The following is a 24,685-nucleotide window of genomic DNA, read 5'->3' on the forward strand; positions in this document are numbered from 1 at the left end:
CCCATGAAGGCTCACTGCAGCAGTCCCAGCTCACCACCACCATCCCAAGAACAGGCTGTTTGTAGGGGGCTCTGGGGTCCCAGCAAACCTCCCTCCCTTTCAGAGGGGTCATTACAGCCACAGTTAGTGCTTAAATGCTCAGAATTGCAGATACATAGTTCACAGACATTGAGCTTCAAGATGAAGCCAAAATAAAAAAGGAATTGCTTTGTGTTCTTCAAACAGGGAGCAGAATGGAGGGATCTGATCCTAAACCTCTGAGGCCCTGGACTGAAGGGACAGAGATGTGTACAGACAGGTAACTCCACACGATGCACAAGTCCTGGACTCAATGCCCACTGCAAGGCATGGCTGGGAATTCTCCATCACAACAAACTGAAAGTGAAATACTTGGTCTGGGGAGTATACACACAAATCAAACATTTATTCTGAGGTGACTTTAGCCTTCATCTCACTGTCAGAGCTGTCACAGTGCCTCACATGAGTTTCTGCCCCTACTTGGGCTGCAGCTTCCAAGTACCACTACAGCTTCTCTGCGAACAGAAAGGATTTAGGAAATATTTTTAAGGAGATTTCTCCAACTTTCAGCTAACTCAGCAAAGGCAGCTCATGCCACGTGTTTGGCACACACTGGGTACATGATGGCAGTGTGACCATGTGCCAGGCACATGATTGACACATGTTGGGCGTGTAACGGGCACGTGAAGGGCTCAACACACCAAAGCAAGTGAAGAAACCAAGTTTGGTAGAACCACACGAATTGCAGAGATGAGAGAGGGGCAGAAGGCAACATACCACCTCAGCAAATCATTTCTAATACTGACTTGAGCTAAAATCAGTCAGGTTTTTTTGGCAGGGGAACTTTCTGCTATGTGAGAAATGTCAGCCTTTGGACACAGTGTCCTAATTCAGCTGCGAAAATAAATGTCAAAACAGTGAATTCTAGTTTTAAGTCAGCTCTGTTTGAGAAAATTTGGGTTGAGATGTTTCCTAGTTAAAATCCCAGGGCCCCAAAACTTATGAAACAATTCCACTGATGAGAAGTCTTTATGCCTTTACATGAAATAGCCACCAGACAGCAATGAGACCTGGTGAGTGTTGCAGCCCACCCACACATGCATACTTCTCTGATGTTTTGTCTTCTACATGGATAGACAGAAATAGATGCTGAAAAACCATGACCATGTATTAGCATCACTCAGCAGGTTGGACATGCCTATATTTAGTTATTTGCTTTCAAATCTCACATCTAAGGGAATTATGCTTAGCACAGGTTATTTTGCCACAGTATATGGGACACTTCAGGCCCGGGAAAGAAGAGAAGGTCTGACTGTGAATCCTGAGAGTTCAGACAGTTTTGCAGGGAGACCCCACTCTTCCTCTGAAGCAGGAGGATGGACTTGCACAGCTCATCACAGACACGATCTAAACATCTGCTCCTGCTGCAGGATTAACTGAACAGCACTGTACCAGCTCTTGCTCTTCTCACTGTAGCTAAAAATTACTTCCAAACACAGCTTGAGACAGAAAAGTAAATCACTGCCCTACGGCTGTGATTTAAAGAATGAGACAGGAGAACACCACAGCCTGATTTTCAGAGATGCTCTGAATTCAGTCATCATGAAGGTCAGCAGGAAACAGAGTACCCTAGGAAATGCCAACTGCAGCAAGAACCCAAGTTTGGAATTGCCAAATACATACAGAAAATAGCTTCTTTAGTACTCTTCCACAGCCACAGGTTAATTACAAAGCAGAAGAGCTAAATTTAGGTTTTGCCAACAGGTTCTGGACCAGAAAGCCCAGACTGAAACACATTTCTCCCTCCACCACACCTCTCACACAGCAGAGGAGCTCGCTGCTGGAGCCAGAGATGCTCAATTCCCATGCTGACTTCACTGGAGCAGAAACACCAAGCCACGTGGCATGTGTTATGCAAAAAGCACAAGACTCTGTATTATTTAAAATGTTCTAGTCAGAGCTTGTGCTTAACAACACTGTAATCTTCACAACTATGCTGCTACAACACCCCTTCCCATCTTTGTTTCCTAAAAGCCTTTCCAACTGCATTAATACCTTGCTATCAGTAACTGCTATCTCAGATCCTGCTAAATCACTGCTATCACATTAAAAATACACTTATCTCATACTACCTGGGGATACTTTATTAAAAAATCTCTTTAGAAATCATCCTCCTTCTGCACAAACAAAATATTATCTCAGAAGTGAATGGAAATGCAGTCCCAGTGATGCAATCATTATGCAATTAGAGTGATGTAACAGGAGGCTGCATAGAGAAAAGCATCTATTTTCAAACCACAGAAGTACCAGCAATGTTTGGGGCTCTCAGCACCATTCCTGTTCATGCTTTCAGAGGACAACTTGACAAAGCCTTGTCACTCCTTGCCTACTTGCACAGCCTCTGGGCAATTTCACCCTGCACACAAAGGCAAGGGAGAGCACAGCCCAGCCAGCCCCTCCACAGAAGAAAATGGGCTTTGCTTTTCTAATCACAGGTGACTGACTGATAAACTGCATGAACAGCACAGTGCTGCCACTCTGGAGAGGCTGATGGCATTCAGACAGCCTGCCAGGGAAAAGGCTGCTTTTCCCAATTCCTCCCATGCATGGCAGACAAGCACAGGTCAAAAAAGTGGAGCTTATTCCAAACCAAATTACCACTGAGAAGCTCGTGACTACGCCCCACAGACTGGCTGCAAGCAATGGCTGTGTCCCTGGGGAAAGAGTAATGGTCAACATTAATTTCCCCAGCAAGAGGGAAGTACAGAGTGTCTGCTGCTGGCCAGAGAGCCCCAAAGGCCCCGCTGGTGTAGCCCAGATGACAGGACCACAAGCAGCATCAAAAAACGGTTCTCAGAGCAAAGCCTGTGGTTTCCCTGCGTGCTCACTGCTGCCTTTCCTCTGCAGATGGAGAAGGAGCAGGAGAGACCAGTTGCCCCTGGGACAAGGTCCCACCCCACAGCATCCCACTGCATCCCCCAAAAACACCCAGCTGCTCAGTGACTGCTGACCTTGCAGCTTTCTGAGGCGTGCACTGCACAAAGGGCTTTCCCTTCTGCACAGCTAATCCTCACTATCCAGGTATTACAAACAGTAACTGCCATGCTAATTCTCGCTTTCATCAGAAATTATGTCTTCCTGTAAAAGCTTAAATTACAGGTTTACTGCCTCCAAGTATTAGAAAAGACCCAGAATTAAGTCCTCTGCTTTCAGATTAAAACCAGGACCCATGCAGGAAAAAGACTGCTTGATGCAACAGGGCAATTTGCAGGGAGCAACCTCTGGGTTCATGGTGTCAGCCAGCAAAGTTCTAACAAGCAGAGATCACAAATCAGGGCAGCTGTGATCAAACACTGTTTTCTGCATCAGTGGGAAGCACAAACCAGGAGGGAAGGATCACAGACACGCTCGCACAGAGCCGCCCTGGTCCTTATCAAAGCACAGGTTAAGGGAGGATGAGAGACACAGGGCTGGAGTTGATTTAAGTTAAAAAATAAACCAAAACATGGCAGAACTGACTCAGTTCTTAACACACCACTGAAAATATTACAATTTTGATTATAAAGAATTCTTCCAACAGAGGATGGAAGCACAAAATCTGTGTAAACACAATTTATGAGGGCCACTACAGTTTTTGCTATGAAGACACATTACTCAGGGACATTTATTATCCTCTGCCCACTCTGCTATTAAGGTCTGAGATGAAGAAGAACAAATGCAAGATAACTAATCTGTTCACAGGGGTAAAAACAGATCAAACATAATTTTCCATGTCTTAAAAAGAATTGGAAATGTCTAGACAGAAGACAGACAGAATTGGTCTCAAATGTATTCATTTCAATAAGAAGCTGAAGCCCTGAATTACCGGGAAAAGACTGAAGTCTGCTCCTCCCCCAAAAACTTTCCATACCTTACTCTCTCTGTGATTCTGGCATCCTTTATCCCGCCTGTGATATTTATATCCAACAGCAGGGGACCATAATCTGGGTCACCAGCAGTCTGGATAGCCACGGCCAGCCCTCAGCAAGGGCTGCTGGAAACACAGGCAGCACTGCAGAGTCCCAACCATGCAACTCTGGAGAACTGGCCCTTCTGGGGCAGAAAGAGATGAATGGGAAAGGTTTTCAAGTGTAAGCAGAGCTACCCTGAGGTCATGGGGCTTTGGGATGCTCTTTTCTTCCACCACAGGCATGCAGGGATCACAGAGCTCCCTCTACTTAAGGAGAACCTGTATAACCTCACCGGGCAAGTCTGCATAAGCCACCCACCCCAGGCACTCCTGGGATCTGGCTGCTGATATCACAGGCTCTCTGTCATTTAGACTGGTGATGTGACACAGGATAGGCAAACAAGCCACAGGCAAACAGCCCACTTAAGCACCCCAAAGACCTGCTCACCCAGATACAGAGCTGAGGAATAAAACATTCCCATCTCAGCAATCTTATGGAACTGTGCATGAAAATGAGCAAGAGAAGGAGGCCAACTTGGATAGCCAGAACAACACTGGCAGTGCTGAAGTCCCATCATAAACCAACCCCAATTTCTTGGTAGAAGTTCTTTCCAAAAGTGTCTGGTCAGAAAGTTTCCAGTTCATAACAGTAGTATTTCCCATTGGCAAGCCTTCCCCAAAAATCCCTCTTCCATTCCCACCTTACCTGACATGCATTGTACAGAAGCTGATGCTCAAATTTCTTGATCCCTAAAATGTTCTGGAACATCTCATAGAGCTGCTCCTTGCTGAGAATGAGCTCTGAGGCAGCACTCGCTGTCATCCTGGCCTGTTGCTTCCGAGGATCCTCCTCCCCACGGTAAATAGCATCAAACTTTGCCATCCAAGAGCTCAGGACTGTCTCCTTGCTGAGGCCATCAATTTCTGGCAGGCTGCGCACTCTCTTCTCAATGTGCTTCTTGAAGACCTCTCGGGAGTCATTTGCTGAGCACCCTCCGCTCTGCACCATCCTGGCAACGCGGTCGCTTTTCAGGAATACCTGCAAAGAAAAGCGTGATTTCAAATGGTGCCAGCTTAAAAAAAAATCCCCCTTAAGTACCACAAAAGGTGGTTTCACTGCTGGGAAGCTGCTTATCGACTGCCAGGACATTCTCCCAACTCCTCGCTCAACCACCACATGTTCCCAGAGGTTTCAGCTGTACTTTGGGAAACATAATGAAATCAGGTGAAGCTTCTGCTTTGCCTCCACTAAAATGCAATATTTTGATGCAGTTAGGCCTTGATGTGATGTTATGGTCACACCTCACCAGATACATGAATGCCCCTTGGGAAAGCAGGATTTTATTTTGTTGTATCTGATGTTTTAATAAGGAAGTTTTTGCACAACTACATGCACCTAACCAAGTTCTTCACTGTTAGAGGGAGCAGAGTGATCTTATTGAAGCCAACAGCACTGCACTGGATTTATTCTGGTAGCCAGGCCCCTGGGAAACCTCTGCAAGGACCAGGTTGACACCCTCATTCTAATACACCAGATGAGATCCTTGCTGTCTGCCCTGCTGTCCCAGGAATGGGAAGTGCAAGATGGTTCAGCATGGCTTGAACCTTTGCAAAGATGCAGGGCACTGACAGCAGGATAAAGGGAGGGAGAAGACATTTCATAAAGATGTTCTTCTCACTGCAAGAGCAGCAAAAGGGTCAAAACATGGCAAACTCCCACAGACCACAGATGTCCTGGGAACAACACAGAGCTCAAGGGTTAGAGAGACAGAGGGATATTGTGTTGACTCTCCTCTCCCAAGCCCTGAACACAGAAGAACAAACAATATCCAATAAGAAAACTGCTTTTTTATTAATAATGCTGAGAACTTATGAATACAGCAGCTTGGGAAGAAGCTGTGCCCTCACAAGGGTGTATCTGTCAGCTCTCAATAATTCAAGAGCTTGAGGATGACCTAAGGCCAGGATGGATTTTTTTTTATATACCATTCAGCAACACGGTACTCCATGTTCCCAGATGCTTGATGGCACAGGCATCTGTTGGCAGTAGTACTGGGTTTTGTCCAAGGACCAGACCAAAAATGATGCTGAGAAAGAGCTGGGCTGTTTCCTTCCAATATCACCACGGGAGCACTCTCCCTGCAGACAAGACAGGCAGAATGCCACCAGCAACCTCTCCAGTCCATGCTGAAACAACAGCAGCATGTGCTTTGTTTCCTCATGGAGATTAAATATGAGTGATAATGCCCCAGGTGTGTGCAGATGCTGTCAAGTAATGGGTGAGAGCTATCAAGAGCCAAGTTCCTGATGCAGCCATGGAAATTATCAGCACACTGACTGCAGGAAATGGTGCGAGGTCACAGTGACCAGTCCACTGCAACATTCTGGGCTCTCATGTCCCCTCATCCATGCCAGGTGCCCAGACCTGAACCTCCCGTACCTGCCAGCCCCAGTGGCTGTTGTTATCCATGGTCCTCACCCCCAGTATTGTGAACAGTGGGATCTGGCTCCCCACATTCCCTCAGCCCTGATTTTTCCTCCCTGGGTATGGAGCAGCAGCCAGCAGAGGAAAGGAAGGCTGCAGCTGGCAGGGAGGAGGCAGGCACAGGGGAGCACTCATCAGACACAAAGCAGCAGAAACCATGAAATAGGAAGATAAAAAAAAGATTTAAAAAAGGTGTTCTGTCCTGTTTTATTTAGAAAATAGCAGGTGAATTGCCTGCTTAGCAGGGCTGCTTGGTAGGGTTGCCAGGAGCCAAGAATTGCCTACAACAAAACCGTAGCATGGGCGCACACACCGAATCTTGCAGAAGGGAGCTGACCTCCAGGAGCTGGGTCAGGCATCTCCTGCCACACCCACAGATGAGCCCACCATGCCACTGCCCTCTGCCTGCTGTCCCACAGCAAAGGGGAAATGGGGCTAATGAAGCACTTCCATCATATGCACTGAAGTGACTGCTGCAAAATGTGCCGGTGACAGACAAAGCTTTACTCATTAGAAGTCAAAGGACCTGAGAAAAGCTCCCCTGCAGTGTGTTGGAGTATGCTGGGCCTGTCTGCACACACGGGTCTGCGGCATTCCTGCAGGCACAGCGATGCTTTGCAGAGCAGCAGCAGATCACTCAATTTTTTAATTTGATAGCAGCCTGTGAACTAGCCTAAGACTGACAACCACGTGCTTACCCTGACAGCCAGAATTAACAGCAAAATGTGGCCGTGCAAACACATTCAGGGCAACAGCAAGTGCATTTCTGACCTACAATGTCACCCTTACCTTTTTCCCTCTGCAAAAAACCAATCATTCCCAGATAATGAACTTATTCTGCACCATTAATAAGTGGACCTTTTAGAAACATCAGCCATGTCCTGCACAACTGTGTGTTTCCCAAGCCATCTTGCAGATTTATAAACCCATAAATGCTGATTTCTAGATAGCACCCAGCAGAAGGGTTCAAGTTAATTGAATAAAACTGAGATTTGCAGGAGATGAGCTAAGCGGGATCTGCTGTGATTTGCACAATGGATCAACCAAGAGGGGCACATCTCTGCAGAGATGGAAGGGAGAACACTCAGCAGGGAACTCTGCTCAGGCACTGAGGGGCAGAGGCTTTCTGTGGCAAGGCTTTTTCTTGTGCCACTGCAGCTGGTGCTGAGGAAGAGCCACAGAGGCAAGCTTCAGCTGCACAGAAGCTGAAAGCACATGGCCATCGATTAAAGGAGACCAACAGCTAAAAAGAATAAAAATAAAGTTGTGCTAAAGGACACAGATTGATGCATTACACTTTATGTGGCCTCTTTTAAGTAGGACAGAACCAGTGGAGGGTCCACTTGAAGACATGAGTTTGTGTACATCTAGTGCTAATCTACTGCTGTTTTTCAGATTGATAACTTGGGGCATTTACACAGCACAGGACTTCTGGAGCTGACACACTCACCCAGACCCAGAAGTGAAACAGGGATGTATTTTGCCTGGTTTAAAGCAGTTTTCTTTTCCTGCCCACTAATTTTATCTAAACAGATTATGCTCTTTTTGCATCCTAAAATACAGCTCACTCCATCTTGAAAATTTTCTTTGAGAGCACCTGTTCAGTGAAGCTGTGATGATTCCTTGGCAATTTCTTTTCTGATAAAAGATGCAAATGACTGTTGGCTTCTTTCCTGTACAGAGAACAATGGAGCAGGAACTACTAGACTGGTTTAACAGAGTTAAACCAGAGATAATTTGTGCTTTCCTTACACAGAAGCAGCTGCTGTCATATCCCATAGAGTTAAAATTATCTTCAGTTTTAGTGTCTGATTTTGGTCCCTTCTTAGATTGCACTTCTAGGGAAATATTTTATGTAGGCAATTCAAAATCTTCACCTTCTATGACAGAACAGCTCTAGGGAGAAAGAGAAATCGTTTGCAGAAAGGCTAGTAAAAAAAATAAACAACACTCCTCATAGAAATGACAAGCACTGATTTCCTTCTAAACCAGAAACTCTTCCCTTCTAAGCAGAGATATAAAAGGCAGCATTATGGGCTGCATACAAAGAGGTGCAAAAAGACTGATATGCATAATTATTCTTTTCCACAATTATGGACAATGTTTTATGTTCTCTGGTATCATCTTGTTTATCATCACTCCCCCTTTGCTTTGCAGCACTTTTCAGGCCAAAGAGAAAAGACAAGACTGTTGCTGAAAATCCCAAAGTCAATTGGACACAATGCAAAAGCTCCCGCAAGAACTGAATGTGCTGCCCAGATTTCTCTTGGTATTTTTCACAGGGAGCACATGACATTGATTTTACTGATTTTGCCATCTTCCCTGTTTTAGAATACACTGTTTAAAAGTACCAGGAAATTATTTTTCAGCTCAAAGGAAGGGCAGACTTCCCCATAATCAAGCTATAAGGAAACACCATGGCACAGGGGTTGTTTCATGGCTTACATTCAAACCCTGAAGCTCCCAAACATTATGATGTACCAGACACCAGACAGAAGTCACTTTGCACTTGCCTTTGCTTCATACTGTGTGATAATGGACAAACTGTTAATTCAGAATTCAACCCCATCTGTGAATAGGGGTGAGGACAGGAATTCATAAGAGCATTGCATTGTCTCTCCTTACCTCGTAGTAGCTCTGGACAGCATTTATAAATGCTTCATCGGCCACAATCTGGGTTTCTCCGTTGAGAAAGGCCTGGAAACGATCTTTGATTGTCTGCAGCTGCTGCTTACTTATCTGTAAAACATGCCAAAAGAAGAAAATTAATCAAAGAAGGTTTATGTATGAGGAAAAAAAACCCAGTAATTGACCTGCAGTATCTTATTGAGGTGCTTATGACATGCATTTCTGCTCTCCTCTGGGGACAGCCAGCAATAGCTGAGGAACCAGCCACACATGGGTACACACACACACACGTGCACTCTGCAGCCTGGCATGTTCATTTAGGCATCACAAGCACCTGAAGTCACCCTTTCTCCACTCACCCTCTCCTCCCTTTCAGAAGCTGAGGTTTCATACCAAATGGAAAGCCTTGCAAGCTAGCTGTTGGTTCTTGGATTTTTGTTTTTGATTTTTTGTCCTTGCTCATTTATTTTGGCTTTTCACACACAAAACATCAGTCAAAACCAGCAGTGAAAGAATTTAATGTTGAAATCCTTTGACAGCAAACTTATTCTCCTTATCCTAGCAAGGACTTTCTCTGCTGTCTCTTTGCTGCTCAAAACACTTTCTGTTTAGCATACAGCTGGTATAACTTACAAGACAATTCGAATTCTGTCACAATGACATCAATAGAAAGTTTACAAGGGTTTATTCCAGCCTTATAAGATAACATGCCATTATTTTTCCAATTTATCTGTCAGTTTAAAACCAGACATAGTTAAAAACCCACCTCTTCAGCTTAAAATGCAGACAAAGTCACAGCAGGCACATAAGTCATGTATCAGCAATGCCAGCCTAACATGTTAAGATGTAGACAACACTCACGCTGAAAAGCTGCAGGGATTGCAATGTAGCTGGGGCTGCTTTACCATGGGGTTACTTCATGTTTGAGGATAAGAATTAATTTTGACAGAAGGAAGCAAACAATGTGTATATATTGCAACTTCAAACTTAAAGCAAAAGTTAGGCAGTAAGAATTAGGACAGATATTTATTAGTGACCAAAAAGTCTAGAGAAGAGTCTTTTTCTTCTCATTTGCATGCCAATGGAAGAAACGAGCCCATTAGAATGGAAGAGAAGGATAAAATTAATGTCTCTAAGTGTCTAAATGGCTTTGAATAAAGTACAAAAAACTGCAGAGATTCAAACAACTAGAGCAGAATGATGCCTGGTAAATACCACTAGTGATAAAAAGCAGGAGAGGGACCACTTGGAAAATTCAGTGATAAATATCACTGGAGCTACAATCACGATGTGCTACGTGGGGTGTTTAGGGACTGCGGTAGTGAACATCATGAACACTGGTAATTAATTCCTCAACACCACGCTGAGGGGGGTTAGTGAGCAATAGCCATTTGATGTGATAATCTGGAATTACCTTGCTACTAATGGAGAGGTGTTCATCAAAGTGACAAAGTGAGACACACTATGCTCTGCTTTAGAAGATGTGGAACAGCCTTCACCACCTCATGGGGGCTGCAAAGATGGGTCATTCCCACCCCCAAAAACACCAGCCCACACTTCACAGGGTCTGACACATGTAACAAAGCTCAGCATCACAGGGCTGGAGTAAGGATCATCCCTTAACCTGACTCATCTCAGCCTTGGACCATGAGCACAGCAGAAAAGCACTGCCAAAAGCTTCTGGCTTTTAGGATGGCAGACTCTTAGGACCAAAAATTAGATCCTATCTGCCATGTTGGGAACCTAAACCCTTTTGGGGTGTTTTCCAACAGCACCCTAGACATCAAGAACCCTTGGGCAACATGCACAACCTCAGCTGTAAAATAGGCTCCAAACCTATCTGAGCTTGAAATTGAAAACTGGGTCAATGATAAGAGGAGCCAGAGACAATGAAGTGATCAAGTGGTAGACACCTGTGCTAGGTCTGCTTTTATTAATAATTTGATTATCTCAAACAAATAGCAAAGAAATAGAAAGGCAAGATGCTAATTAAATGTATTGATGATTTTTTATTAGTGAGCATTGTGAATGTCAGAAAGATGACAGGGCAACAGATGCTATAAAAAACTAAGGGAAGAAACACAAAAACTGCAGGTAACCTTGAAATTAGGGTGCTGAGGCACAAGGAAAGACATACTAAGAGTCTCTTTCATTTGGGATTTTTAACAACATGCATGGCATATTTATTACATTTTTGGGTCCAGATTATTTCTTAGGACAACCTCCAAAATCCTTGCTTGTTCAATTCCTGTAATGCCATCTAGCAGCAGTATTTTATCCTCCTTCCTCAGTACTGAATGGGATACCTTCAGAACAAATGATGCTCCTTGAAATTCCTAGAAATTCCCTGTCCGCAGCTCACACGCAAGCTCCCGGGGGCTGTGGAAATGAATCATCAGATTTGCCTCTACTAGAGTGTCAGTTGCTTCCTCCTCAGCCAAGCTGTATGCCAGCATTTTCCCCATCCAGGGAGAAGGAGATCCTCTCTGATCACAGCAGGCTGCAGCACAGCCCAGTCCTCAGCTAACAAGACCCTCAGTCTGACACCCCCACCAGATGTGAGACAGCACTGGCTATTGATCCATGTCTGTGCCACTGTTGGGGATGTTACCAAGGAGGCAGTCGATCTGAGACACAATTTAACTGTTTTCATATTAAACTTAGCTTCTGCAGCACAGCAGCAAACACCTGGTGCAGAAAGCCAGCACCACAAGGGAGCAGAGGAGAACAGACCTGCAGGTCAACCAAATGTGCCCAACACGCTTCACCTCCTATTTTATGCCTCTTTCCTTCAGGCTGCACAGGCATTGCTGCCAAATCCCAGAAGCACTTCTGGGGCAGCTGGGAGGCTGCACCTCTCAGCAAAGGCTGGAGCAAGGCTGGGCAGTCTCAGCACCAGCATCACACTCCAGAGCCTTGAAGCAGTGCCAAGTGATGCCACTAACTCAGCCACAGGCTTAAAAGAGCACATGCCCTGAACACTCAACTGGAAGCTTAAGTGCTTTAAAGGCAGGGGTGTTATTTTATCTCTTGTAATTAGAGGCAGTTGATAAGTGATAAGCTAGAAATCCATATAAAGCAAGCCAACAGCCTCTGCAGATCCAGTAAAGCCACTAAGAGGCCAATACAAACCACTTCTCAGTTACCTTCCAGAGGGTGCTCACAAATAGCAGAAAACAACAGAATTACTTCCATTTGGAAGGACATCAGTGCAACATCACAGCCTTCACACCAGCTGTGGCAGGAGGTGAAACCCTGTTGGGTTGCAGGCCCAGCAGGTGTGTGGGTGTTGGGGGCACAGCCTCGGTGCCTCCCATGCGAACACAAATCCAAGTGCCATCACACAGGAGAGCTGGGAGTCAGCAGGAAAACTGGTGGATTGAAGAGGTTTATTCTGCTTACCTTCCCTCACTTTTCCAAACCTCTCTGATGCTCCCTACAACTGCTTCCCACATGTGAGCCATTAAAAACTGAACAGTCACTTCTGCATTCCAGAGAGATCACAGAACACAGCACTCTGGACCCAAGAGAACTCTCCCAAGTTGATACTGTGGTGTGCTTATGCAGCAGGGTGTTTCCCAGACCTTTACCTGGCTAAAGCATGGGAGTATTTAACTTGCCAGATACGCACAGACATATTAAAAACTGTAATCATTTGAGGCAGTGAACTCCTGGCACAGGTATCAGGAGCTTTTGGGCTGGCATCCCTGGTGGATTGCATGGCTTTTTATGAGAACCTTGGCAGATGCCTTTCCCATAACAGCTTATATTATGGGGAAGAGCTCACCAGTGACTAGACACGATTGATTCCTACCTTCTTGGTTTAACTTTTTTAAGAAAAAAAACACATGCCCAGCACAATCTAGTGACCTCACAACCTGACTAAAGACCCACTGGCCACAAGCAAATCACAGAGGCAACCAAACGAATTTCCTTGATGCAGATCCCAGCAAACAGCGCGTCAGAGTCTTTGGGACAAACATTCAACAGCAGCTTTTTTTGCTCTGTGTTGTTTTTGCACATACTCAGTCTGACTCAGAGCCAAATGCTAACCTGGATGCAGGGAGCCATGGCACCTTCTCCAAAGTGTTCCAGCCAGTGAACACCTGGCACCATCTCTGCACATTGTCTCCAGCCTCCTTTGCCTACACCAGGGAAGCACAAGCACTGCAAAGAGGAGTTGCTTGCTACAGAAAACTTCCCTGAAAAAAGTTATACACAGCAATGTGCCTCACTAAGCCATCCTCTCTCCAGAATGCTTTGCTGAGTCTGAGCATGCAGGAATAAATAAGTACAGCATCAAAATGAGCCCAGAGAGGCTGTAGCATCTCCAGTCTTGCAAATTTCTACAGCCTGACTGCATGAAAATTATCTGGTTTGGGAGGGAGCCCTGCTTTAAACAGGGAAATGGGGCCAGAGACTTCCAGAACTCCACTGAAATCCACATTATACTACAGCAATACCATAACCAACAGAAGATTTGGAAGGAAGGGCCATCTTAGATTGTAGATTGCTGAATCTGTCAGTAAGTATCAAGCCCCAGCATAACACATCCACACCTGTACAGATACTCAAACCTGCTAATAAAGCCCTGTCCATCAATGTGACTGCTGCTGAAATCAATCAGATTTGGGCTCTGTAGAAGGATTATTCCAAGTGAAAGGTACCCTGTGGCTAAGAAGTGACCCCCTTTACTGCCACACTTGAACACCTCTGATGAACACAGAATGTTTCAGTGTTTTGATGTCTCACACAGCCCTGGCACACTGCACATCCCACTGGAAGGGTCTTTCCTGCAGGCAGGACATGAGGATGCAACACAGCACTGCACACTGGTCCCTGATGGCTCAGGCCATCAGCATCACCCCTGTCCCAAAGGAATGGTTTCAGCTGAGGACTGCAGGTAATTCCCAGGGAAAGAACCTCTGCTTTTTTTCCAGAAAGCCCAGCAGCAGTCAACCACAAGCAGCACTGAGCTCTTCCTTCTTAGGGCACCTGCTGCTCAGGGACCGCTGCAGGGAGGAAAAAAGGAATATTTAACTGCTCACTGTGCTGTTGCTCTGGGTTTGGTTTTGTAACATCTAATAAATATTTCATTACTCCTCAGCACCAAGTGATTTAGGAAAAATCTAAACCAACCAAAATGAGCATCTCTCATCATTGCTTCTTTCACAGCCAGAAAACCAGTCACAACACGAACAATGTGGGAGGGAAGGTGTGGGGAGGAGGCCAGAGCAGCTGAGCACTGGTCTCAGGAGAGAGGCCTGAGACAGCAATGGACATGAGACTAGGAATAAAACCAAACAGGTTATTTTGCACTGGCAAAAAGTATCAGGTTGTCCCTCTGCTGATGCTGATTTCTCTGCTACAAGAGAGGGCCACAGGTGGGGTGACTCACAGCTCCAGAATTTGGGGTTTTAATTGCAAACTCTCTTGGGCAGACGTGGCTGCTCTGCAAACAGCTGAACACTGCTGGCTTTTCAGTGCTCACATACCCAACTAGTATTAATTGCCAGTCTCAGGAAACTGTTCCCAGACACCTAACTGCCTTTTCTGGTTGATTCAGAGACATTTAATACTTATTACCAGAAAGAGCTTCTTGTGCTTTGGTTCCTGATAGCCACCTTTCCAGGGATACCCTTACAGTCTGACCATATGCAGATCACTGTGCACACACCCACTGTTTTGCTGCTGCCTGTACAATTCCCTCTTTGTGGGTGCTTGATTTGTTGCCTCTCCCTTGCTCCATGCTTTACAGGCCCTGCTGAATCCACACTGGCCACCCACTCTCCAGCCACACTCATCCTTTGTGAGTGGCAAACAAGAAAAAGACACGGTCCTGGCAAGCCACCCCAGTGTCACCTACTCCTCTCTCAGAAGGTGTCCAGCTGATTTGTTGCAGAGAAAATGTCTGCACCGTGACCATGCCTGGGTTTACACACGTGGGCAGTGAAGAGCACACAACCCCTTGTGCCTGCAGCAGCTCATGCCCTGTCTGCTCAGCCCACCTGAGATGTTGGGGATGGGTCAGAGCAATGGGGATCCTCCAGGAGAAACACTCCTACATGCCCACCTGCCCTGTGCTCAGAGATCAGGCTGGGTTTGAGCACAAACAATGCGAACAGCTCCTGGGTCCTTACAGCACCCATCTGGAGGTCAGACACTGAACCAGCCTCTCACTCAAGCAGGCCAAGAAAACAAAAATAGTATTTCCTGACCTATCTGCTTCAGCAATGTGACCAAAGGGGAGAGAAAACCCACTAAAGCAGCCTGCAGAGGAAGAAAGCCCCTTCCTCTGCTCAGCCACAGAGCTACCACCCAGCCATGCCTCCCCACAGCAGCTCCAGTCCCTGCCAGGACCTCTCACTACCTTCGCTATTACAAGCAAACTCCAGCAGCTTTGCAGCAAAAGCAGTGAGTGTTAAATGATTTTGGCACTTGCTGGACCATTTCTCCTGTAAAGAGGCTCAAGTATTGCTGACTAACTATGGGAAGGCAAAACATCAATCCCTTTGGTTAAGCCAGCTTCAGACACAGAGGCTCTAGATCAAGCAGTGCAGATCTCCTCTTTCCACTGTCCCAGACTACATCCAGTAGCAGATTTATTGGAGAGACAAAGCACAGGCTCTGAGTTGCTCTATGAAATACATGGATGTGCTTTTTTATCCTCTCAAACCCTGAGTATATTTCTTTTCTATGATTCACTCTGGCACACTTCTTTGACATATATGAAAGACCTAAAATGCCACTATGGCTTCTCCTACTTTCTGAAACGCTGCGGTGCACAATGCTAAAAAAGGAAAGCAAACCCAGGATTTGGGACTGGGCCTTGCCACGATGACTTTCCCCCTGTGCTTTCCAAACTACACCTTCCTTTTTTCAACCTGCCACCACAGAGCAAGCCTAGATGCAGGTACATCAAAAGATACCTTGCCACAGCCTGCTTCACTTTCTTTGTTTGTACCAGGGATATCTATCCAACACTCACATACCACCCTTGCATCTGTCCCCTTGCATCTCTCCCCTGCAAAGGGTCCCCTTTTCCTTGAACATCACAGAATTACAAAATTGTTTGGAAGGGACCTGAAAGATCACTCTGTTCCACTCCCTCTGTCAAGGGCAGGCACACCTCCCACTAGACCAGGTGGCTCAGCTGTGGTTCCAATCAGGAAATTCTGCTCCTGACTGCAAGTTTCTTTCTCCTGTGTGTCTCCTCTTGGCTGGTTCCTCCTCTGCAGCTGATGTGCTGGCAAGTAACCCCAAGATGGAGCCACCTGACAAGAGCACAGAAAACTTGGAACTTTTTCCACCTTTGATCTTATTTTACCTCAGCAAGCCATTAGCAGAGTGAGTTTGTGACAGATCCAACAGACTAAGCTAGCCCTGCTGGGTATCTTTCTGTGTATGATCAAACAGATTCAGGCCCCTATTTTTTTACTGCTAATAAAAATATGACTTTGATCTTAGAAGAATAGAGAAGCCAGCACAAAACAGAAGCAAGAAATAGCAATAATGAAATACTAGGCCAGTGACTGAGGATGGGCTGAGGGGTGATTGCTGCTCTGAGAAACCTCCCTGGTGACTTCTGCTGTGCCAAGAACCTTGCCTGGTGAGGTCTGCTGGGTAAAACACATCATCATGATGTGGCAGCTTTCAGCAGAAAGCCCAGCGTCATCCTGCCTGTGGTAAAAGTGCAGCTGTTCTGTTAATAAAACAGAAAAAACAAAGCCATAAAAATACTAGCAGAAATATAGCTAGGAAATAAATCCAGGAGACAGATAGAATAGAGGCTGTCTAGAATGGGCAGAGTGACAACCAAAGCCCCCCAACACTGGATGCCCCTTTGGGTGCCCAAAAATCCCTTTACTCCCAGGCTGGACTCTGCAGCTGGATTATCTCCTCCTCCTCTCTCTGGCTCAAACACCTTCCTTAATCAGTTCCTGTCTGATTAACATCAAGTCCTGAGGACCACTAACACAGTTGCTTACACAGCCTGCTCCAGCAAGCCCCCCTAGCAAGGGCCTGGCCAGAGGGGCACTTGGAGCATGTTTGCTCTGACTGATGTAGGAACTCTCTGTAAATGCAACAGACATGGCTTGGCCTTGCCCTTTCACTCTACCAGTGCAGTACATGTGGTACATACAGTGCATTGCTGCTCTGAGACCTCAAAAAACGCTTAGCCCAGGATAAAGGATTGAGGGAAGATCTTCCTTCTCCTCTGGAACATCACAGGCAGTCTTGGAAAGTAACATTTTCATTCGTTTTTTTCTGTTGGATGGAAAACAACAGATGGTCTATGGAAGCCTGTGAGTGTTAATGTGACACAGCTTCTGAGACATTACCTCCCATCCTTTCATGCCTCAGGACCTTGGTGTGCTGCAGTGGAGGAGGGAGGTGGGGAGCTGGAGAACATCACAGGTCCTTCTCCACGAGACACCCATGTCCAGACCCTTGGAAAAGTCAGGAACAGGCTGGGCTATGATCCTACTAGAATTTATATTTATTTCAGAATATTCTGAGGACAACTTCCAGAACTTCGATGTTCAGAGCATCACTGAAAGGAAGTAAAAAATGACAGTTTGGGGTATGGATATTACACATCTATTGCCAGGTGACTGTAAAGCCCTAATCTTCCTGCTCTGTCACCATCACAGGTATGCAAAACATCTCATTCAATCATCTGCAATAGATAACTGATACTGTATTTATTTGATAATAAAAAACAAGTGCAAAATCTTTTACAAATGCTACAAAGGAGCAAACAATTCCCAGGTGCCCAAAAGAAAGAATTGTATAGAAGTGGTGGTTTTACACTGCTATTCAATGTGGCCAGAGCCCCTTTGACCAGGAACACTCTGCCAGCCCCTCCTGAGGGGTAACTAACAGCACAGAACCTCTTTCCACCACCCAGGCCAGTGTTATTTGGACAGTTCCGCACTCTGAAGATCAGTAACCCATAATGCTCCTGACACCACCCAAGTATCTCCATTCTTGGATTAGGGGCTAGGAATGGCTCAGTATATTGTGGGTTTGGAGATCCCATGCACAACCTAAGGACAGTTAAATATCCATAAACTAACTGATCCACAAATGGGGGTGAGGGATGAGGAGGGAACAAAAGGTGGTCTATGCTGGGGGCTTCTGGGATTCAGGCAAGTCCTGCTGTCCAACAGCTCATTTGTCTGCTCCCTCCTGTGCTGCATTTCCCATCTGTGGAGAGTAACAACATTTTTTTTCTCTCCAGAAGTGGCTACATGCATGAAAAGACTGAGAGCCTCTCACAGACTAGAATGGTGCATATCCAAGAAGAAAAGCAAGCTAGTTTTAGAGGCGCGTTTAAATCACTACTTGAACTATTTCCATCTCTGTGTTCCTATTCCAGGCAGACCTTACAGATTGCAGAAGCCAATCATCCTTCCTGGTGGATATATACAGGGGCTCATGCTGACTTAAAAATATTAAACAATCAGAGCTAAAGATCTCCTACCGACACTTCAGATGTCCAAACAAGAAACCCAGGCTTCTCTCCATTCTTTTTTAAGGTAAAAAAAAAGCACATCTACCATCACTGGCGTTATTTTTGCATCATTTTCATCATTAAACTCTGCCTCTCCTCCATGTCACAAGCTATTTTAAAAACAGTTCTTACTGAGCAGAAGTGGCAGACAAATGAATGGAGACTCAAGGACTCCTGGTGTGCCCCAGCCTCTGTGAAAATGCTGGTTTCAGCCTGGCAGAGTTAGCAGGGGAGGGAATATCTTTGATGGGAATGAACAAGATGGCAAGAAATGAAGAGGAGCTCCCAGGCAGACAAGGCTAAAATGGTGAGCCCTGCTGTGGGGCACCCCATATGCCCATGCTGCCCCTGCCAAGAGCTGGGGAAACCACCAGCCCCCAAACCAGAGGGCTGCTGTCTGAATCAACATGAAATTGGGCTGCTGGAGCAGAAGAGGAAGCAGATGCAGGTCTGAGCAATATTTCTTTTCCAAAGAAAGCACATTTTCAAAGCAGCCCACCAAGAGACGTGACCAGAGATGTGACCACGGCTCTGGCTAAGTACAACTTGTCGTGTTTGAAATTTTCCTTTATTCTATGAATCTGCCATGAGTTCCAAGAAACAAACAAAAAGAAAACACTCCAGATTTTAAGAAAATCTGTGTAAGAGCCAAATGCATCTCTGATCCAGTAAAAGAGAAGCTGTCTTCTTCAGAGAGCACTTGAAAAAGGTTCAAGCAATCAGTCAAACCAGAACAGAATTTGCTTCTAGATAGAAAAACAAGAGAAAAGGTGTGAAACTGTAGTGTACGTCCTCCTCCACCTCACATTTCCTGCTAAAGTGAGTAATATCAGATTTTACAAGGGCATGTTGTTTGGAGCTGGAGGAGAAAGTTTAGTAAAAGGTAGTTTGTTCTGAGGCAACAAACTACTGCAAGGAAACAGCATTTCAACTTTCCATGCCTACCACCAGGGAGATACATGGAAATATACCTCCAGAGGATGGCTGGTATGTACCTGGAATAGCTGAGAATGTCTGTCTGCTCCTTCAAAGACATCAGGGAAATTCATCTGCCTAATAACATCATTCCACTGGGGTGACTTACTATTATTTAAAGAAAGGCACTGTTACAATTATTCAATTTGTTTCCCACAGCCCTAGCGTTTGGACCCAGTTTCTGTCAGGAGCCTGAAAACAAGGGGGCAAATCTTGCAAATTATCTGAGGCATCAGAGATGGGATGAAAGCCCCATGGGGACATACCCCCACGGGTGGCTTTGAGCAAGCAAGTGCTCAGATTTCCAGGCTTGGAGCACACTCACTTGACAGGGAAAGCTGGAAGAAGCAGTGACCTTTTCTCAGCTTTAGGCTGTAAGTATAAATGAAATCCAGCTAGGGCAGTCATGGTACACACAGCCTGTGTGCGGTGTGAGCAGGGCCCACACTGGCATCTGCAAAGGGACAATTAACTGCTTGCTTGAAATTAGGCATGAAGTTCAACCGTGGTTTTCAAGGTAAGGGAGAGGCTGTTTGCTGGCTGACAGGCTGCAGTGATCAGTCTGAGCCTTGCAGCCCAGGGAGATCTCCTGGGACCGGTGGAAGGACGGGGATGAGGCATCCGAGCACAGTTTGGTACCAGGACCTTCCCCACACAAACCCCGCTGGTGGAAGGAAAGCAGCAGCACCACAACCAGCACTTGATTGAATCCTCCCTGGGGCACTTGGCCAGGGCAAGAGGGACATCTTGGCTCCCTGAGCAAGTAACCCTCTGCCCTTGGTGCCTCTGGCCAGCATGCTGGCTGTCTTCTGCCTTTCACCTCCTGCCAAGTTTAATTAGAGCTAAAGAACATCCCCCCAGAGCTGCTTGCTGTGACCCAGCACCAGCCACCGAGTCCCAGCGGCAGCACCCAACCACACAAATCTTTCCTGCTGGCTCTGGGGCAGAGGGAGCAAATGCAGCCAGATCAGGACTGGTCCAACCACCTTCCCATCACCCTGGAGACACAGTACTGGTAAACTGGATGTAAAAATAAAAATAAAAAACAAACCAAAAAACCAACCAAAAAAACCCTTAAAAAGCCTTTTTTTTTGTGCCTCTGGGCCTGTGGGGCTTTTTTTGGTCAAATCTCAGAGATAATAGTTTGAAACATCCATTTGAAACATTTGTTTCCTAACACACCCAAAAGAGTAAGGTTGGTACCACTATTATACATTAACTCTCTAAAGTCTGGCAATTTTCAACACAGCAGTTGTATATGGCCCTACGTAAAAATCCTCTCCAAAAACACATGCCTACACATTAAAAACTCTCTCATTTAAGCCAGGAAAGCTGTTTTAAGGATTCCTGTGAAGTGTGGTATATTGCAGGCTGTCTCCAAAAGAAGAAAGATTAATTTTTCTGCTTTGGACTTGAGGCAGAATAATTTTAAAGGCTTTGAATAAGTGATGAGCTCTGTGCATTTCTGCTGGGAGGGTCAGAGCCCCCTGCTATCCTCTGCCCATCAGATGAGCTGTCTCTGCTCCTCATTTGCTGTGGGTTGCTCAGAAGAATTGCAGGCTGATGCTACAAGAACAGTGACCTGCAGCAGAAGGGGATGTAACAGATGGAGTAAATATCCTCTTCAACACACCCCCAGAATACGCTGTCCAAGCTCAAAATCCACATTTCCTATGTGTCTTACACTACCTTACATTGGCCCAAAAAAAACAGGAGGAGGAAGGAGAGCAGGCTGTGCACAGACAGAGCAGAACACAGTCCCAAAGGGCAGGAGGGAAGAATTGCCTGTTTCTACGTCTGGTAGTGAGTTTGTCTACACCTTAATAGCTCAAGTTGAAACCCCCACAAAAAGCAGCAAAGCTACTGCAGAACTGAAGCATATCATTTCAGAGGAGAGTTTGTAGGAGCAGAAAAACACGTGGGCATACAGAAAGAGGAAAAGACAAAATGAAATTGTTCTTCATAAAAGGCAGCTGTGCTAGCATTTGCCTACAGCATTCTCTATCCTGGAGCTTGCCTTCTGGTTCTAGGAGCCCTGCAAGAGATCACTGAAATCACAACAGTAAAAACTACAAAAAAAGGGAAAATAAAGTCCCCAAATGAGCACGATGCATTGCATCACTACTCTCATTTTCCTCCTCTCAATAAGTGTGAGGAGCGAGCTACAGCCTGGAAAAAGGTCTGTGCAGGTGGCAGATTCCAGAGCTTGGTGGCAGCTGGACCACAGTACTCCATGTTACTCTGATCCCATAAACCAGATCCCACATTATGCTGTATGTGCACAATCAATCCAGCTCACCTCCCCCTACAGCATGGTTTGCCTTTTTTTTTTTTTTTCAACTCAAACATTCCTATTAGAAGCCTCAGCCTACGCTGAAGAATTAGAGATAACTGGTACCTGCAGAAATTGGAAGGAAATACACTACTCTTAAATATTGCTTGAATAAAAGCTGCAGAACTGAGGATGTGGGAATCCAGTCACTTACCTGAAAATGCCCCAAAATATTTGAATGAAAGGAGCTTGGAGTTTCACTCCTGGTGCTGACTGCTGGGCCAGCACCAGCACAGCCAGAGATGGCTTCTCCCTTGGCACGACACACACTGCAGAGAGGGCCCACACAGCCTGCTCCAGAACAGGCAGCCCTGATTGGCAGTTGTCTCAGAGACAAATGCTTTCCCAGCCCTCTGGAATACCAGCAGTGAGCTTCCCTGGCAGCTGGATGAGGGAGTAGGCACGCTGGAAGATGGGCAGGGAGCCTGCAGGGTGTGAAGGTCAAGGCAGGTGATCCAGGTACCAGCTGCACTGGCTCATGCAGCTCCTTTGGCCTCAAAACCTCATGGAGAGGGGATCAGGCTGAACTGTGACCAAGCAGGCTTTTTCCCAGAAAGCTGGGCCATGCACAAAGGGGAAATGCCAGAAAGCAGCACAAACAAGCCCATTCCCCTCGGTTCCACATTGGCAGGGCTTTCTCCAGCAATGCCAATGCTACTTTGCCATCCAGCCTCTCCTTGTCTGCAGTTTCCAAACTTCAGAGTTTTACACACAATGGTTTATTGAGTGGGAAAGTATCCTGACCACACCAACAAGACAAACTGGTGGGAAACCTTGTTCCACCTCCAACTCACTTACAGCCAGGTTTCAGCACTTGGCTTGACCCACACAGCAGAGAAGGTTCCAGCTGAAACCCTGGCTCTGGGCTTGGAAAATCAGACATTATGCATCCTGTAGCAAACAAAATCAGCAATAAAATCTTCCCCCCCAGGAAATATCGGAAAAAAATTGCCAGGGAAGCTGGCAACAGAAGTCACTTGAGAACTTCAGCATCCCTGCCCATCAGTTCCAGTCCTGGAGAAGATATTTCTGCCTTCACTGACTAAAGCCCAAGTATTTACGAGGAGCAAAGTTCCCCAAACCTGAATGCAGAACTGGGCACAAGTCACTCCTTCTGATTGATGTCTGTCTTTGCAATCTCACTTTTCTCTCTGATACTATATCCCACAATACAATAAAGCTCCCCTTAAATTTAGGTGGCAAATATAAATTTTTATTTCCTTTAATCTTTTGAACTGTGACTACTTTTTTACAAACCATGTACTATTTTTGAGCTTTGTGATTAATTCCTTAGACATTTTTTACAGAAATGTGCTTTAAACATGCAAAACAAATCCCAGTTCTTCCTGGTACAATGAAGAAGCAAAGAAACTGAAGATAGCATCAGAAAAAAAAACCCACAAAGACAGAATCCTTTGCCACATTGCAGGCTAACAGCAAGAACACAACAGAATAAAGATGCTTATCTTGAGCAACAGAGAGCCTGCACAACATGAGTCAGTAAGAGCAAGGCATCAGCCTGTTTGGGAGACCAAGGAGATTTCTGAATGGGGTTGGTAGCTGAGCCCGCTGCTAAGCTGTGCACAAATCCTCTTTGCCTATGGGCTGACATTTGGGTGGGTGACAGAGGCTGCCTTTCCTGCTTGGGGGCTGCTGCTGAAGAGAGAGCAATGTACCCTGCAGTTATGGAGGGCCACAGGGAAAGCCACTGAAGCACTCTGTCAAAGGCTGGAATTCAAAAGAAGACTTTTCTTCCCTTTTTCTCAATGCCTAAGAACCAGCATTAACCCCCACCACACTCCTCAGCTCCCAAGAAAGAAAATAACAGAACATTAAGCTGGCACAGTACTTATGAAGTGACAGCAAGACCCCTTGCAGTAAAATCTCTGTGTGATGCAGAAGGAATTACCTCCACAATTCCACGCCTGTCAGACAGCAGAGCACAGCGCAGGGGGTGCAGTGCTGCTGATGCCAGAGTGTGATTTCCATTAGTGTTAATAGGAACTACTGACAGAAGCAGCAGCCAAGGAGCCAAAAAGCCTCCAGTCTTGATGAGTGCCTTTGATGAGTACAGAACTGCATTAAGTCAGCCCCAGCAGCTGTATCAGGCAAATGATCACAGCTGTGGGGATGAGAAAAGAGCCAGGGCTCAGGCTCCAAAGAAGGGCTGGATTCCAGCTGGGATGGGGCACTGGAGCTGGAGCAGCACAAAGGGCCAGTGAAGTGCCAGCAATGGCACAAGGCAAGCCCCACTCCAGTGTCCATGTGGCAGTCAGTCACAGTCCTCAGCAGCAAGCTTGAGGGAACCAGGTGGCCACTGCAGCATTTCTTGAAACTACTCCATGAACAGCTACTGCCAACAACCACCAAGCTCCTTGGGACGGCGAACAGAAAATGATTTCTATCCCCAGTGGAAACAGAAGATAGTTCACAAGAAAGTATAGGTTTGGAAAAACAAGGGCTTGGGATCAGAAAATGAGATAACAAAAACCAAAAGGTGGACCATGAGAAAACTGCACGTATGGAAGAACAGGGGCTGAAAACTTAAAGACATTGTTTTGGTCCTTGTTAGGGTCCAGCAGTTCAGACCAAGAGAAAAAGCCATGATTAAAACCATCACTTCAAGTCACTGACAATTTTTGGATAAGCAAAGGCCTAGAGAAAATTCATCCCCAAGATATAAAAATAGATTTTTATTAATTAGAGAAAAAGCCAGATACAAATCACAATCCCCTGAGAATGGATAAACTAGATGCCAAGGTTATTTTCTTCAAAACAGTT

The 24,685-nt window shown here is 45.8% G+C and overlaps 1 protein-coding gene across 11 annotated transcripts in view; it reads right to left on the minus strand.

Annotated features, from left to right (window-relative positions):
- The window catches only part of CADPS (calcium dependent secretion activator), a 206,643-nt gene that overhangs the window by 157,472 nt on the left and 24,486 nt on the right, over positions 1–24,685 (minus strand). For all 11 annotated transcript variants that reach the window (XM_058845249.1, XM_058845248.1, XM_058845250.1 and 8 more), the window contains exons 2-3: positions 9,078–9,191; positions 4,674–5,006 (exon numbers count right to left, since the gene is read on the minus strand). In XM_058845249.1, the coding sequence (XP_058701232.1) occupies positions 4,674–5,006; positions 9,078–9,191 (447 nt within the window). The remainder of the gene's footprint in view (positions 1–4,673; positions 5,007–9,077; positions 9,192–24,685) is intronic.

This window comes from Poecile atricapillus, chromosome 9, assembly GCF_030490865.1.
Source record: "Poecile atricapillus isolate bPoeAtr1 chromosome 9, bPoeAtr1.hap1, whole genome shotgun sequence".
Lineage (NCBI taxonomy): Eukaryota > Metazoa > Chordata > Aves > Passeriformes > Paridae > Poecile > Poecile atricapillus.